Source organism: Siniperca chuatsi, linkage group LG4 (assembly GCF_020085105.1).
Source record: "Siniperca chuatsi isolate FFG_IHB_CAS linkage group LG4, ASM2008510v1, whole genome shotgun sequence".
Classification (NCBI taxonomy): Eukaryota; Metazoa; Chordata; class Actinopteri; order Centrarchiformes; family Sinipercidae; genus Siniperca; species Siniperca chuatsi.
Window position 1 is genome coordinate 22,740,432 of NC_058045.1, and position 18,610 is coordinate 22,759,041.

The following is an 18,610-nucleotide window of genomic DNA, read 5'->3' on the forward strand; positions in this document are numbered from 1 at the left end:
GCCATTCTTTCCTCACGCCTTCTCTTTGTTTCTTGCTGTATATGAGGTCATTGTGGTTTTAAACCATGCTGTGCTGTCCAACTGAGTTGCTATGCAACCTCCCTGACATTCCCCAACTTACCCCCAACAACATATGACAACATAAACACACATGCCCCCTCGCCTTCTCCTACACTGTGCATCAGCAACTCAATATCCCAAAGGCTTGTGGGCTTTTTCGATGTATGTAAAACTGAAATACATGAAGGCCTTAAACAAAGTGAATGAAATCACTTAAACAGGTGTAAAAATGAAAGGCTTTCTTGTTTTATCTTTTTCACACGCATGCAATGTGTATGAAATAATCTGTATACAAAAGGAAACACACATACACACATTTAAAACTAAGAGAGCTGCTTATTAACACACAACAAATCCACCTCTCTCAACATACAGAGAGCAGAACACTCATTTTTACACACACACCCACACACACTCGAACAAGTGCCGAGTTGATGTTCAGGGCCAAACAACACAGCTTGAGATTAAAGAGCCTCTCTGATCTGACATTTGTTTTTCTGTCTGTCAGAGAGAGTGTGGCGGGAAGAGGAATCGATAGCAGAAGAGACGTGGAGAGGAGAGAAGACGAAAGGAAGGACAGTGAGGAGAGGGGAACAAATGGAAAGATATAAAGACAGTGGAGTAAGAAGCAGGACGGAAAGGGAAGTCGGAGGAGAGGAAAGGTGAGAGAGAGATGAGGATGAAAGCACCAGTGAGGAGAAAGATGAGAGGTTAAGGAGGGCAGCGAAGAGAGAGATAAGGAGTAGGACAAAGAGAGAAAGAGAGGGCAGGAGGAGGAGAGGGAAAGCATTCCTCTGGAGTATCTCAACTCTGGGGAAGGCTCCAGAAATAACTGAACTAGAAGATCCCCAGCAGCCTCCACTCACCATTACAGACTGGGACACACACAAGTCAGATAAAGGCACCAAGTTCACCATTAGAAGAGTGAGCTCCAATATGAACACAGACTCAAATGTTGTCAAGAACAGCTGAGACAAATTATGAGGTATAGCAGTTATAGTGCATGCTAATTCACACACACACACACACACACACACACACACACAGAGAGTACATAAACAACAAGAGCGGTGAGGGCTGGAGGGTGGAGGGGTAGGGAGGGCTACATAATTGCCTTCTCTTGTAGTACAGGCTGGGGAGTGCTTTTTGACTGAAGACACCAATTTCACGCTAAGGCATTATTTAGCTTGATACAAACTTGATTAGGCTTTACAGGAGGAGAGAGGGAGAAAGAAACAGAGAGAGATAGTGAGACAGAGAGGAAAAGGGAAATAAACAGCTTTGTGTCATGCCGCATCGCTGGCGGATAGATTAACTTGCTCGTCACGCTCCTTCTGGGAGTAACAAGAAAAATATACAGACAGCGCGTGTGTGCTTGAAGCGTGGCTGGTTGTTTGTTTGAGTAGATGTATAATCAAGCATCTTATCCTAAACACAAAATGTTGTTCATTGTTCAAAATAACTTCTTTTTTTGTTTAATGTCTGTTGCAATGTATATTAAAGTAGGCTTTGGGTCAACTGTACATCTTATTACGGTTCAAATTGAAGGTTCCAGCTTTACAATTCAGAAATGAACTAACCATCTTAATAGTTCCCCTCTTTTGCTAATATTGCTTAGCAACACATTTTAGTCCCAAGATTTTAAAAAAATCAGTCAACTAAGGCTTGAGACATAGAAGGTACTCAGTCATAGACAAGGTGGTAGCCAAGCTCAAAATTATTAATATCTAACCTCTACCGACAACAGGGAAGTCCAGAGATACCAAAGTTCTTTATAAGATAAGGCTAAGCTAAAGTGCCACATACACGTACCAAAAACAAACAAATGCCACTGATGCGCTTTGGTAGAGAAAACCCATTGGCTCAGCATGCCAATGTCAATAAACAAGAAATGTATTTACAGCTATTATCTCAGCTAGTTAGTTATTTAACTACTTTTACAAATAGTAGTAATTAGCTTTTTTAGGGTAAGCAAAAGTCCAATTACTAGGAGAGGAGGAGAGGAGAGGAGGCTGGGTGTGCTAGTCCCCTGACTGCTAATCAAGTCTGAGTCTAAGGCAGACAGTACTAATGCATTTTTAAATTGACCTGCACTGACCAACACACACACACACACACACACACACACACACAATCTCACCATGCAATCTCTTATTCTCTTTCTGCTCTACCACTTTTCCTCCAAAACTGTCTCTCTATTTCATTCTGTCTTGATACGAGCATAAAGCTTTTATTGGGGACCAGACGCACAAGACCACCTCACCCTCCTCTGCTGTTGTTGTTTCAGCGCAGTACAAGTCACTCTGGCATTTCTGAACCTGCTTGTGCAGACATAGAAGAGCACATTTGCTCTCCTAACTTGAGCAAGTCTATCCAAAAAATTAATTTATCTTGAGAAAAGAGGAAAGAGAACTTGATGTAAACAAAATAAAAATAAGCAGAACTTCTATGAATGTTGGAATACAGTTGTCATATGTCCATCTGATTTCGAGCATTCTACTATGCTGACTAGAGTACTAATATTAGCTTGCTGCCTGATGCTTATTGTACTGCTGTACGTTACTCATTAGTTCAATGTATACGGCATACATTTCATCCAAGGAACACTGTGAATATTGACATTTAAAAAGGTCCAGTGTGTAGGATTTAGTGGCATCTAGCAGTGAAATTACAGTTTGCAACCATTTGAATACCGCTCGCCTCACCCTTCTCTTCCAAGCATGTAGGAGAAACTACGGTGGACGCAAAACTCGCAAAAGGCCCTAGCCAGTGTTTGGTTTGTCCGTTCTGGGCTACTGTAGAAACATGGCAGTGCAACATGGTGACCTCCGTGGAAGGGGACCCACTCCCTATGTAGATAAAAATGGCTTATTCTAAGGTAAAACACAACGATTCTTATTTTCAGGTGATTATACACTAATGAAAACATACTTGTAAATATTATATTCCATTTCTGCCAATAGCTCCTCCTAAATTTTACACACTGGACCTTTAATACATTTTTGCTCTTTCAAGTGTTATAAATACCTATAAACATTACTTTATAATTACCTGGGGGTCATTGTGGCTTGTACTTACTATCCACTGCCAGGAAAATTTGTCCCAATTTACATAATATATTTAAATAATTACCAAGTGTCATCAGAGAGAGACTTATAAGAATAGTTCAGGGAAGAAATAAAAAGACTGAATCTGCTGAACAATGAGACTTGACAAGAGAATATAATTTTAAGTTACAAAACAGGTCAAATTGATCATTTGAAAGGAATGAATGATGAAGATTATATGGAGGGATGATAAATGATAAACAATTTCTTATTTTCTTTCACACGATTTCTATTCTTTCTTATTCAGTATGGAGTCTCTCTCTCTCACTGTCGCTCTCTTGCTCTTGCTCACTTTCTCCTGCTCTCTCTCGCTCCATTGTATGTCTCACAGCAGGGCGCCCTTGCCTTTTGACTAGGAGGTGAATGGAAAGGAGTTAGAAAAACCAACTGAAGACTCAAGCACTAAAAAGAAGCATTGGTATGTCTATAGTGGGGCACACTACAAAGACCCAGCAGAGTGTCCAATGAAAAAGGAACACAACGCAAGCAGCTTGTTCTGTTGAAGACTCCACGCTCTGAGGACAATACACATTAGTCTGGGTTCATAGTGTGTGAGTGTGTGCGCATGCAAGCATAGGGAGCAAAAGGCAAGCAGACATAAAATGATTGACTGGATGACAGCAGCGTGTGCTAAAAAGCTGTACATATTAAAATTGGTAGACGTGCAACCACAGTGCAATCAACATGGGACAGACAGAAAAAAGTCTTCCTAAGACTGACTAGACCAGTGACTTTTGACCTGGCCTAAAGCTCAAACTCAAGAGGTTATGCTGGGTCAGAACAGGGGGCATGAAGTTCTATGAGTCCTCATACACACACACACAGATTTCTCATTTCTCATTTCCCAAAAGTCATCCTTTCATCAACAGCAGTGTGTGTGTGTGTGTGTGTGTGTGTGTGTGTGTGTGTGTGTGTGTGTGTGTGTGTGTGTGTCAGTCAGAGAGAGGGAGGGAATGTAGCCCAATAAATATATTATGCATCAGCCAGGTGTGCAGAGGGGCACTGCTAATTGCCCCCACCACTAATGTTTAATGTACAGAATAGGAAGGAGAAGCAAGGGGGGAGGGATTATTAGAGGGAGGGCGGGGGGTAGAAGGCAAAGAAGAGGGGAGGAAGGAGTGAAGGGACGAAATGCATTAAGCTGCAGGAGAAGGAAGGAGTGAAGAAGGGGAGAAGGGGCTGAATGAGGGGGAATGAAGGAGGCAAGGAACGCCTGTAATTATGTCCAAAATAATAAGCTACTATCCTGTTCCCATACCAGTTCCACACAATTTATCATAAATATGGATCCCTACTGGCCATGTCCACATCATAATCTTGTCCCTAATCCTTGTATCTCCAAAGAGTTAACAACAACCTTTTTCCCCAAAAGTAACACCCAGTGTATTTTTAAAGCAACAATGCATTTTTAATGTATAAATATAAAAAAAATAATAATAAATGAGGAAAACAGTTCTGATTAGCCTAGACCAATTACTCCATAATACTGATTTATTATGTAACTCCTTCATTATGTAAAAATCCCATCAATTGCTGCTTTCAAAAGCAAAGACTTTCCATTGCTGCATATCACTGTACATTAAATCCTTTTGGGGTGACATCACTGTGTGCTATGGTAACATGTGATGAGCATATATTATTATATTTTACATGAAAGACTAAATGAATGATGAAAAAATATTAATAACAAAATTATTTATTAGTTGCTACACTAGTAGGAACTACTACTGCTACTAGGTATCCAATAAGCCTCAACTAAGACCTAACCAAACATACCAAAACTATACAGACAAATAAACTGCAGGCAAATAGTCAGTAGAACAAAGAAACAAGCATAATCTCTTAGTAAGAGACCGTAAGAGATGCTTACACACACATACACATGCAGCCTAGTAGGAAACTTAGAAGGGCCCGTGTCCTCTGAGACTATCTCGTGGTGGGGGGATACGGGTTTGGCAGCCTAGGTCTAGATTGACTAAGTGTGTGTGCATGTGTGTGCATGTGTATAGTCACACCAGCATCGTCTCTCTTCTTAAAAGCTGAGGGCATGGGCATTCACAGAGCTCAGCTACACTGTGCGTGTGTGTTTGTGTGTGTGCGTGTGTCTCAAGAGGGGAGGGTGTGTGTTAAGGTCCAGTGAGTTTGCAGCTGATAAACGAGGCTAGCTAAGCCGCTACAATGGCACAGTCCTGGCCCATGACGCCTTGTTCTCACACGCTCACGTACATGCACAACCACACCAGGCCGGCCGCTGATAAGGAGTTGTCACTGGCATACACACACCTCACTGTGGGACTTAAACCTTTCTGGACACACAGATGGGTTCACACACACACACACACACTCCATACAATAAAAACCTAACCAAGCCTACCAGATGATATGACCTTCTCCCATCCATTATTTCAGACAAAACCAAATTTCCACTGCTCAACCTGATGAAGGACTGATATTTATCAAGTGAAAACCATTAACCATTAGAGTACTTTAGCTGATTTCCAAGGATCAAAAAGAAGATATACAGACACATTGGTGATTTGCAGTCAGATGTCCAACATGAGAAAGAACACAAACATACAGTACACTGAGTAACCAGGAAAATAGAAATGTATTTCAATGTTCCTACTTTTCTGGTCACTTCGTGAACATCAGAAACTTTCCTTTAGCTGGTCAGAAAAAAATATATGCTGTGGTAAAATACTGAGGTTCTTGTCTGAAACTCCCAGCCAAAGACAAAGAAAAGTTTGACTGCACCTTTTCAAAGGCCTTTTTCACAGCAGACATATTGGCTTACAGTACTTACTTACAGTAAGAAAAGTACAGGTTTAACTAAAAACATTAACGATGGCTCCATTCTATTCACGTGTCCCATGACAGTGTGATAGTGAGCAAATGTGCCCTGAAACCAAAGCAGCTAAATGGAATTCAGCCATCATTAATCTTATTTACACCTGTGCGTGTCCTACTGTAACATGTCAAATGTCTAGCATGACAATGACCTATACTGCTGAGTTTTGTTCTACTCTGAGCCTTCAATTGTGTAGTAATTTGGTTCTAATTGAGTGCAGATCAATTTGAGTTCAATCACATTCAATGCTGGGCTCCACCAATCACCAATTACATTAGCCAACTACCAAAAACTCAAATCCACCCCCTGCTGAGGAGTCAATGGAATTTCTAACAAAGCTCTCAGAAAGCCATTTAATGGTTCAGCAACCTTTAATGCAAAGCCAATACAAGTTTTTATACAGGAGTTATTCAGAGTGGCTGTAGGCACAATGATTGCTAACACTATTTGTAGCTGTACAAACAAGAACGAGATGACAAGAACAAGCGGTCATATTTGTAGAATCAATAAAACCAAAAAAGGCATTTATGGTGCCTTCCAACACTTTAACACTCAAATGTACCTGCAAACATACTGTTGTCTTCAAGTAATCCAAGCCACATGTGTAGGGTCTCTGAGTTTTATAAGAGCCAGTCGCCCTGTGAAAGTCTCTGTGCTCTGCCAAAGGGTGACATTAAACTACTCTAATGGTAAATCCAGATGGGGAGAGAGAGGCAGAGAGAGAAAGAAAAATAGACAGGAGAGTGAGAAAGGGGAAGAGAAATGAGAGATTAACTGTACTGTACTAAACATACCACACAGTCTCTCATTGATGCTGTCAGATATTGGGATGATACAAGGTTCCACAGCGCATATATGAACAAAAATAACAAGTGCGCATGGACAAACTGTCATTGTCCTTGCACACATGACCGTCTGTTTGAACTGGTTCATTTTTTAAAATGATTTTTCCTTTGTAGGTGTATCATAATTAGATTCAGCAACTACCAAATTGGCTTGTAACTTGATGACATTCCCCACCACAATTAATTTTTACCCACATTTGGCAGGTTGGCGGTTGTTAATTTCAAGTCTTGAGCAGTTAATTGACAATAACTTTAACTCCAGGCAATGAATAATTACTATCCCAGAGTTTCTTATTACATTTAAATCACATACTTACATGAATTATCATGCAGCCCTAACCCGTGTTAAAAAAGTAAGATGGTAGTGGTGAAGCTGAAATGATTAATTATTTGATTAGTCGATCAACAGAAACTGCAACTATTTTTGAACAAAAATATTTGCTTGTTCCAGATTCTCCAACATGAGGATTTGCTGCTTTTCCTTGTCTTACATTATAGTAAATTGAATATCTTTGGGTATGAGACTGCTGGTCAGAGAAAAAAAGAGAAAAAGACGTTGTTACCTTGGGCTCTGGAAAACTGTGATGGACAATTTCATTTCATTTAAATTTTATAGACCAAACAATGAATCGATTACAAAAGAAAATAATCTGAAGATTGACCGATAATGAAAATAATTTTAGTTGCAGCCCTAATGTAGAGTAACTTAATTTCCCAGCAACAGTACCAACAGCTTGGCCACAACAACAAACTGCACGCAAACAAGTGGGACAGGGTATCGTTTGAAAGTTCAATTTCCAATATGATATCTATGAAACAATGACCAAAACGACATGCCGTATGTTGCTAAGTTAGTATAAACACAATTTTCCTCAAAAACCTTGTTCTTCATCGTTCACAACCTTGTTCATTGAAAACATAAGCCAAGTTTACCACATTCATCAGTGGTTAAACTTGTAAACATTGTACACGAATAATAAATAAAATGCATTTCATAACAAATAAAATACAGTGTAATATTAACTAAATAATTATTTGAATGAGGAAATATCTCATAATATTACCTAAATAATGATCTGATCAAGTATGTGGTGCCAACTTTTGGTACTTGACAATGACAGATGTTGATGATCAGTGTCATGGGCACAATTTGGTTAAGAGTCAAGCAGTATCAAGGGTGAACCCGGAGCCCTACACACGAACACATCACTGTACCTGTGACTGGTTGGCCAGAGGTGACTGTATGACTGCAAAGATCAGTGCAGCTACAGTATTGATATCACGTCAGTCAGCTGAATACAGGCAAAAACTTCTTAATAATTCAACTGAAAATCTGTTTACAGAGATTGTGAAGGAATGTAAAGAGGTGCGAGAGGGAAAGAGAGAGATTCAGACAGAGAGGGCAAGAGATAGAGAAAGGAGGAGATTGAGTGGAAATTATGCCATTAGCCCAGAAGAGCAAACCAAACCAACCCCCCCCCCCCCCCCCGGTCAAAGGGCTCATTTGGCTCCACTGACTATACACAACACTATAAACAAACCAAATAAATGGTAAAAAGTAAGTGCTCCCTCTTTGCCCCACCCCTCCAATCTTCCCTGCTCTCCTCCATCTCCCTGTCATACGCGCTCAACTCCCATTTAATGTCCTGCAAATGAAGCGGATTTATTAATGTGTAATTAAGTAATAATCATCACTACATAATACATGAGAGACTCAAGGGGCTAAAAGCTGAGAGAGAGAGAGAGAGAGAGAGAGAGAGAGAGATAGGATAGTGAGGTTGCCGGAGCAGACAGAGAAGGAGATTTTTGCTGCCTCGCCTCGCTAAAGACACACATTAAAAACGGATTAATCCATTGAAATAATATTTTGATAAGAGAGAAGCCGCGCTTTCTCATTTCTTCCTCCCACTCACCCCTCCTTTTCTCTCACCCCATCAGCTAGTTTCATGGCCCATCATCGCTCCATTAGTCCGTGTTCAATTAACAGACTGCAATTAGTCAAGTACCCCCACTGTTAACAAGGCTTTATCACTGTAAAGGCTAGACTGGTCAAGTAAATCCATCAGAGGAACTTAGTCGCAGTGGTGAAACGAAGAAGGAGGAATATAAAGACTAATACTGCTGTTTGTTATGGCTGCTTTGATCAGACTTTTCTATGGCCTTGCTGTTTGATTATATTGGTATATCAAAAGAACAAAACTTAATAATAATAATAATAATAATAATAATAATGTAAATTGTATAATATTTAAATACATTGATATTGTCACAATACTACAATGCATTGAAGTATATTTTTATTTTCTTAAATTAGATTGCATGTTAATGAAAACTACAATCCAAATGGCAGCTGTACAATATTGCATATGCAGCCTTTACAGAGTGTACACAAACAGGAAAAGAAAATACCACAATTTGAGTCAATTAAATACAATAACAGACCTTGGAAAAAATATATTTTTGGTTCATGCTGCATAACAATGAGAAATAAGACAAAAAGTGAAAAGAATGACAAGCTTTACAGAAAAATGAGAAAACATGTATTAATATAATTTTCACCCATCAGTTGTTCACATTGCTTTAGTACTGTCCATGCCCTAAATGTCACACTCCGCAAATAGCAAAAGTGAAAAAACACAACTTTCCCAGCAATATAACACTTGGTTGTTATTGGCAGAAATACATTTGAAGTGATTTGGGTTTAAAGTCAGGTGAAAGCAGTAAATGTCCTCTGAAACAACCAAAATGATGAATATGTGGGTCATAGGCAAGTGTATCTCCCTGTCCATGATCTCCCTATTCAGGAAAACTGTGACTAAGTAAAGTGACAGTAAAAGATCGCCATATCACCCATCAGCTACGATTTCATTTCCCAAAAAAAAACAATCCTTTCCAGACCAGGGTCACTCTGAGTCAGTGTAAATCTAAAGTAGGAGATTGATGAGGTGGGACTTTGTGCTTTTTGTTATTGTTTTGGCATGCCTGGCTGGCAGGTCAGTCCGTAACCCAGCCAGCCAGTCAGAGTTGGGTGAGCAGGTGAAAGACAGAAGAACATGAAAACACATATAATCCCCTGGCGATGCTCACCTCGTCCTGGCCTCCATCGCTCCCTCCCCTCTGCCCACTCACCTGCTGTGTGCCAGTGCGCTGCCCCCAAACACCTCTCCTCTCTCCCCTTTACCCTTCAACTCCTCTTTCTGCTCCATCTCTATCTCTCTTTCCTCCATCCCTCTCTCCATCTTCCCCCAATGCCAGGTCTTGCCAAGCTGTCAGTGGGGCAAGGTGTGGAGGGAAGATAGCAACACGCATGTACACACACAGATGCATGAGTACACATACACAAAAACACATGGTGCTTATGCAAGCTAGGCTACAAGGGCTGTGTTACCTTTGCTGCGCGCGCACACACACACACACACACACACAGAGTGGTGGTCGTCCGCCTCAGCTTTGCTTCGCTCTGCTTCGCTTGGCTGCCTGACTAAAGCTAAGCTCTGGTTATCCAGGCTGTTGAGACCAGGCTGTCTTACTGACACACACAGATGGACACACAAAGTGTGTATGTCCATGATGCATGCAAACACAAATACAAGAACGTAGATCTTGCAAGCATAAGCACGCACATACATACACACACACACACACACACACACTGACAGAGCAGCAGTGGACAGAGTCACTGGTCCACAGCAGCTGATTTGTTCACTGACAAACTGCACCGAGCATCAAGAACACTACAGCAGGGGGCAATAACAACCACATCTTACACATACTGATTAAGTGGAAATCAACTAGGTATTCATACAATACCACTCTAAACAAATGCTCAAACAATAATTGATTGCTAGTTGATTAGACGATTTATAGAAAAATAATCAGGGCATTTTTAGCAATTTATCAAACATTCGTTGGTTACAGCTTTAATAATATGAGGATTTGCTTGCTTTTCTCCATTTCATATAATTATAAATAGATTTTCATCCATTTTATGTTTATTCTATATTGTTGGTCAAATAATTTGTAGGCTACTTAAGTTAGGCTCTTGTCATCTCTGATACCCATTTCTCATTTGACATTTATAAGGGTAAAAGATTAATCAATTATGTACTCTCATTTAGTGTCAAGAGCCCTGGCCTCCAATCACTGCATAATGTATTTCTTTATTTAATTATTATTATTATTTATTTAATTACTTATTTTCTTCTTTCACACAGACACAAACAGAATTGAGAAATACAGCCTGGAAAAAGTACCAATGCACCCAAAAAAAGGAAAAAAATCTTCACAGTTTATAGGTCACTTTATGGTCCTATTAGCAAAAGATCGACAAATATTGCCAGCACCAGTTAATCTACTATATCTACAAAACAGATATGTTATCATTTGTAAATGTGCGCAACCATCAACATATTTACAGTTGTTTTTCATGGCTATTTTATTTGCCAGTTCTTTACAATGTCTTAAGTAGAGAAAGATGGGAAACAGTGCTAACAGATTGTGTTGCAATGATCATGAGTCAGATTCTAACCCAAGACCACAAATAAGATGTATACATCCTAGTCCTTTCTCCAAAATACTTCAGAAATTAAAAAATAAGTAAGATGAATGCCGAAACAATTTGAGAGACTCTTTAAGTGCCCTTCAAACTTCCATTTTATAAGATACAAATCCATTTAAAGCAAGTATTGTTATTGACAATAAACAGCATTTATTCTTTTCACGCTGAGTCAATCTTTACTATAGATATAAAAACAGTATGTATCAACTTAAAACTGAAACCAGCTTTACAGCAGATTCCTGAGAAGGCTGTGGAATCTGTAGGCTCCCGCATCCCTCACAATCACATCCTCTTCCCTACAACATCCCTGTTAGCCTGTACTGTGGACTGAACTGAAAAACAACTGTTTTTCTTAAACTTGGCAGTTTTCCTGCACATAATAAACACAATATCAAACACTTCCAGTACTTTGTGTGTGGCATAGCCTCTCCTACTACTGACAAAATTAATCCCACCCGACCTCAGATGAAACAGCTTAAATTCAGAACCTGTAGGTGAGGCCGAACTCCTCCAGTGAAAATCACGCTGCTAATCAAACTAAACAACCAGTTAAAACCACTGTCAGAAATCTGCTTGCTTCCCAGATAGTCACAGAAAGGGAAAGCCTATATGGTGGAGGGAATGGGGGAGGGGGTGGCAACCACATGGTCAGCCCATCCCATTGCCCATCTGGGTCCCATAAAGGAAACATGGAGGCCAAGGCCACCACATGCCCGCATGCATGATGCCCACTCACCCATGCACTGCAGTGAACACTATTTTATGGTAATGGGGGAAACTAGAAAAAAAAAATAATACTGCTTTGTAACATAAGGATTTTAATCTTATAAATTTGGACTTTTCTTGAACTTGATATCCATCTGCAAATTCCATAGTTGGTCTTCATGTGTGCCCAACCTTGCATGGCATCTTTTAAAAGTAGGAAGGGACGCCTGAAAACCCGAGAAGGGGGCAAATATTCACAGAAATATTCTCAGATTAAATACATTCACATCCAGCAGTGCACTGTGCCTCCTCCCTTAAAGTGTGGGGAATTTCAACATTGGGAGAGAAAATTAGGATTTCAAATCCAATTTTGATCATTATTTTGGTGTGAAAAGAAACGAGTGACTATAAGGACATATATGTGAGGGGGTCAAACAGTGAAATTTACTACAGCAAAGCAGCAGTGGGATGCAGTACATCACAACAAGGGAATAATCCAGATTACATGGGCACATAAACCAAGTGAATTACAACAAGTTGATCCAAAAACTCTACCCACGCTGTCAGAAAAACGACACACTAGTGTATCATCTTTCACGTTCTGACAGTGTGGCAGCTAATTGAAAACAATTAGCCTAGTGGACCTGCGGACAGACAAATTAAACTGTAGCTCTTTGAAAGCTTACTTCTGGCAATGATGTGACCATTTGAAACAATTAGTGGACACTAACTACTATAAGCCATAGGCCTACCCTTTTTTTACACATTTTAATCATTTTTAACAGTGTCGTGCCCAATTACAAACAATTAGTGAACCAACAGTAAAAGTAAGCTATCACACTAATTGTTAAGTTAAGAGACACTGACTTACCTCTGTTGTTAAACTACAGAGTGCTTGCAACCCTTGGGGGGGGAATTAACTTAAATTAGCCAACAGGCACCAGAGTAGGGCATAAAATCTTCGTCATGGTTTTGGTCGCGTTAGCTTCTTAAATGCGTGAAGTCTCCATTCACATGAGGTACAAAATAAACTGTTTCTTACCTTTAACGGAGCGCGGTTTGGCCTGTTTTCGTCTAGACATCTCTGGTCCCGAACTGCTTTTTAAATTTTTGTTCTCGAATTGTTTTTGTTCCGTTTCGTGTTTTCAGCTAACCATACAGGCAGACACAGTCGGGTTGTCTTTCCTCCTCCTCCTCCACTTCGCTGCTGCTTCTTCGCCTGTTGCAATGCGGCAGCTTCAGTCTCTGAGTGGGGAACGGCCGTTAGTCCAACGACAACAAACCAAACACACCGGGAGTGAAGCGGCTTGGAGGCGACACTCGGCTCCTCTCATGCGTTTTCTTCCTCAATGGTCGGTAGGGCTCGCGCAACCTGTAGAATAAACGGGAACAACTTCCCGTTGGTAGCTTATTCTCTTCTTCGTCGTTACAATATGCCGCGACGCCAACAGCCTTGCTTTTTGTTTCTTCTCTTTTCCCCCGCAAGCGTTTTGCTTTCTCCGGTGCAGCCGGGGCGCTCGTGCCGCTCCGACTTGTTCCAGCACTAGTGGACCAGGGCGCGAGCTGCCAGCCACGCGCGCGGCAAACACCTGAGCAGGTCCCGCGCGGAATTGAAGAAAAGTGACAGCGGCACCGTCCGAGTGCGAGGTGGCGGTGCCACAGCGGTACGTGACGGTCCAGGTGATGAGAAGCGACGGAGAATGTTCTGGGAAATTGCTTTCAAAATTAAACGTGGCTTCTTCCCCCGCACTCCTCGCGTCTTCGCCGGGGCTTATTTAGTTTATCGAAACTATTTCAGTCTGTTTTGTTTTTCCTTTCCCTCCAGGAAAGCGGCACCGACCCGAACCGACCAGCCTCCTGTGTTCCGTCCCGCTATTCTACACTAGGCAGTGGTGGTGGTGGTCTGGTGGCATGGACATTGCGCTCTTCCCCTGCATCTCCACCCCGAGGGGAATACTGCTTATACTACCCACGCTTTCTTTTTGTTAATATTTCTCAATGCCCTACCGGCGGTATTATTAGCAGCCTAATATTTCTACCAGTCTAACCCTTTGCTAGCCTCTGTCTCCCTGCTTTTTCTTTGTCCTGACTCTGGCTACCAGTCTCCCTCCTCCTCCTCCTCCTCTGCCTGCCTCTGCTGGCGGGGCTGCGGCGCAGACACACATAATAAAGCCAAGGCAGGCAGTGCTTGGCTGGAAATGTAGCCGCGTCCCAGCAGGGGGATGTGAGAGAAGGGTCCCGGCGGGGGAGCGCTCTGATCCCGCAGGGAGCAGCTCGGCACAGCCCGGGTTGGCTGAGGCAGAGAGGCAGGAGAGAGGCGGGCTGGGCTGATGGAGAGAGAGAGGAGGCAGAGGGGAGAGTTAGGCAACAGCGCCTAGCTGTGGCCGACCGGCACAACTACAACCGGGACTCTGAGAATACAGACGGAGGAGAAAGAGGGAAAACATGGACTTGGACTGAAGTGAGATGTGGAAGAGGCTCTGAAGTTAAAAGGTGCAATAAGTAGTCTAAGTTTGACAAACAAAATGAGGGTTGTTAAACAGCACAAGTATCGAATGATTATGTCACCTGGTGCTGAGGTATCTGGTTTTAAACACAAACACTGCTCAGCTGTAGAGGAAGGTGCTACCAGCCAGCAACCAGTGTCACAACATGTCACTCTCAAGCCCCAGTAGCAATGTTTTGTATCTCTGCAACATTTCTGTTGCATTTAATAGCATGCTCCTCTGTTGTCTGGCTTTACTAGTTAGGCCAATAATAGGCCACTGCAAGCTGTGACTGTGACTTTTTGTACCAAATTTAAATTTATGCATAAGACAACCAGAATTCCTCATGTTTGTTTGTAAGCAGTAAGGAATTTCCACAGTGAACAGTTACAGTAGAGTTGCTCGTCTTTTTGCTTGCTCTTCACAATATTTTCACACCAAAAATGTGTGCATCTTTTGGATGGAAACATACCTACAGCGGAGTCATGACCGAGTCTTTGTAATCCCTCGGTGACAAATTGAGGTCAATAAAAGTTACTAAATTGCCCTCTAATGCATGGGGGGGTTTGTTGGGTTGAGCAAGTTGTGACACACACCTTCACCTAAATGAGTCCAAATTTGACAGTGTAGACAGCAGCTGTGTTCAGCTTGAATCACCATGAAAGCTTCAACCAAAATGTATTTGGTGGTCACTAGTGATTTATCGTTAACAAAGTAATGTTTCATCCGTAAGCAGGCATTAATCTTCTTGACGACACAAATGTAGCAAAGTGAATTTCAATGTTTCTGTCAAAAAAACAGGTAGTTTAATGTGTGTCCTATAATTCAGTATAGTAAGCCCCTCAATGTTACAGATAATCTTTTTTTTTTTTTTTGATTGCTGGTAGCTATCCTCTGTACAGCACCTAAACAGAATGTTGGATATGCACATCCTTTCCTTTTTCAAAGTTTTTGGTAACATAATGTTAGACAGACTGAATGGCACTGTGTGGAAGCATATAGGCTAGTTCTTCTTTTTGCTGGGCTTCCAAAGTTCCACAGCAATCCCAGTGCAGACATGAATTGATTGTTTTGCAGACTAACACATTTTTATAGCTAGTATTTTAGTCCAGGAATTCAGGAAAAGATTGCAGGAAACAAAGGCATGGATTCAACCGGTAATGGGCCATTCCCTCCATAACATTTCTTCACAGGATTTGTGCACAGTTTTGGAATGTCGAAATGTTTTTCATCTTGAAATGCTCCCCGCTTTTTCAGCTTCTGTCATTTAATTCATTGGTGGTGGACTCGTTTCTTTAGGACAGTGTCTGACAGGATTAGTTTAAGCCTATTCATTTAGGCTGAGCAGAACCTATCCGTGTGAAATGAACATTTTCCGCACTTTAGATCGAGACCACATGAAATGTCTGTTTCTATCCAGTCATGGGCATACAAGAACATAGACCTTTGTGTTGTAGTGATGTACTATCAAATGTTTAAAATCTGAGCCATTTCCTTAAAAGAAAATACTGTCCTCCATTGCCCTTTTCTATGGTGCTTTGGATATGCCCCTCCAAGAGGAGTCCTTTTATTATTTTTCACATTGGAGGGCACTTTATATCACAGTGAAAATAAACCATTTCACTTACTGTATAAACATAATTCAATTAGCCACACCAGTGTGTGCATGAGTGTGTACATGCATGTGTGTGTGTGTGTGTGTGTCTGTGTTTGTGTGTCTTCTTCAAAGCTCCTTTATTTCCAGTAAAGAAAAGAGGGACACGTCTGTGGACAATATAAAGCAGACAAAGAGGGAAAAAATGAAAATCACTGGGTGCTTTGTTCTTCAGTCTCTGCTCCAACTGAGCGCTCTCTGACCACAGCTGAGCTTTTCCATGTTGCCCCCCTCTGTCTCTCTGACTCTTTCCCTCTCCTCTCTCTCTCTCTGGTTGTCATGGATAACTGGGTAACGTGGAGCTCCCTGTGCTGACCAGCAGGACCACTGCCCTCCTCAGATTGAGCCTCTCTGCCCCCACCCCACCCCATCCTCCCATGGAGAGACAGAGCAGCCTTTAAGATTGACCCCCGTCGGGTTTGGGAAGGCAGGGGGCTCTTGTCTCTGTGCCCTCCCCTTGTTCCCTGCCTTTCTGTCTCCCTCTGCCTCACCCTCCAACCTTCACCTCTCCCTCCCTATGCAGTGAGTGCACGCCAGGAGACCCGTGTGTGCATTTCTGTGTGTGTGCACATTCATAGCTCCCCCAGTGTGACTGCCGCTGGCCTGGAGGGGCAAAAGCCCTCACTCAGTGCCCCCCCCCCCTCCTCGTTTCTGCCTGTAAATACAAAGAGTGGGGGAAAAAAAGCCCACATTACAAGCTCCTTAAGGGTCAAGGACAGGCCCTAGTCTGAATAGCTTCTAAGAGTCGTATTGTTGAATCACATAGCTAGCGATTACACCCTCTGTCATCTCTGCGCGGATTTGGATTTTTTTATATACACAACAAGAGAACATCAAGTATCAGCTACTGAATAAGTCAGCCAACAGACGTGCAGTGGGAATTGTTACAGACAGGACATCAATGGAACAAACCAGGGGCAGATATAGAATTACAGCCCCAAAAATGAGGATTTGGCTTAAAGATTTCATACCTTAACAGCAGTCTGTTTTACAGTGATGTGGAATGTGAGAGCACCGAGATTATGAGACAGAAAATAAGGTGCCAGTTTGTGTATTTTCATAAATACATTCTGTAAATCTAGCTGTGGTGCAACAGTCTCATTACAAAAACTTTGATCTACTATATATATATATATATATATATGAGTAGATCAAAGTTTTTGTAATGTATATGTATGTGTGTGTGTATAAATATATATATATATATGTGTATATAAATATATATATGTGCATATAAATATATATATGTGTATATAAATATATATGTGTGTGTGTATATATATATATATATATATATATATATATATATATATATATATATATATATATATATATATATATATAACATCATGTCTGATGAAGTTACCAGGCTTTTACCAAACGCTCATGGAAACTACTAGGATAATATACATTTTAGAGTACTTCGCAACATACTTAGTATGCAGATGAACAGCAGGAAAGTGGCTTAAAGTCCTTTTCTATGGATGTTTGGATACTTTTCTTCAAAACTGTTAATAATTTGAGTCAATTGTAGCCAACATAAATTGAAGCTGAGCACAGCTGCTGTACTTCTTGATGACAAAACTGCAAACCTTTTTACAGCTTCCTTTATACAGTGGATGAGTGTTTGATAGCCCAAAAGATAGATTTTGGATGGATTATCATTTTAAGAGGACTATAAATATCCTCATGGGCCAAAAATAGCGAGGTCTGAAGTAATCATTACAAAGCAGATGCACCCCAAAGAGCTATTCTATATCTTTTTATGTGGTATACATTAGACCCGAGACATAATTGAACTGAGTTACAGTTTTTCTGATGGATGGAAATATTTAGGTGTCACTACTACAGCATCTACGTAACTGGGTTGGGAGGAAGACTTCAATAAGTTCATTACCGTTTTCAAAAAGGCCCCGTGACATTTACGTTTTCTTAGACAGCTAAAGTACTTGCTACCTCTGCTAGGATTTCTCTTTTGTTTCCAACATTGTGTCATTTGTTGTCTGTGAGGTTAGGGTTAGCAAAACTACACTGCAAAACTGTACACATCTTTTGTGCTAACTTTTGATTCATAAAAAGGGCGTCATTAACAAGAGCAGACCCATTACAAGCCAAGTCTGCAGAATCAGGGTCACTCACTACTGAGAGCTGACTGCAGGGTCTCCACATCAGTGTGAACCTGCAGAATAACTGCTTGTTCGTACTAAATTCTCTCTCCTTTTGTCTTTCGTTCACACACACACACACATTCTCCCTTGTACCACACCGTGTACCTCTCCCAGGTATCAAAGCCTGATATTCCTGAGGTGAGGAGGTAGCACAGTCTATTCTCCATGCCCTCACAAAG

The 18,610-nt window shown here is 41.2% G+C and overlaps 1 protein-coding gene and 1 long non-coding RNA gene across 5 annotated transcripts in view; one reads left to right on the forward strand and one right to left on the reverse strand.

Annotated features, from left to right (window-relative positions):
- The window catches only part of znf423 (zinc finger protein 423), a 157,045-nt gene extending 143,095 nt beyond the window's left edge, over positions 1-13,950 (reverse strand). For all 4 annotated transcript variants that reach the window (XM_044193153.1, XM_044193152.1, XM_044193151.1 and 1 more), the window contains exon 1: positions 13,166-13,950. In XM_044193153.1, the coding sequence (XP_044049088.1) occupies positions 13,166-13,205 (40 nt within the window). In that variant the 5' untranslated portion in view covers positions 13,206-13,950. The remainder of the gene's footprint in view (positions 1-13,165) is intronic.
- Positions 13,001-16,237, forward strand: LOC122874796. Its single transcript, XR_006377682.1, has 2 exons — positions 13,001-13,142; positions 13,949-16,237. It is a non-coding gene; the product is annotated as an uncharacterized LOC122874796 (long non-coding RNA).
- Positions 16,238-18,610: the final 2,373 nt, after the last annotated feature.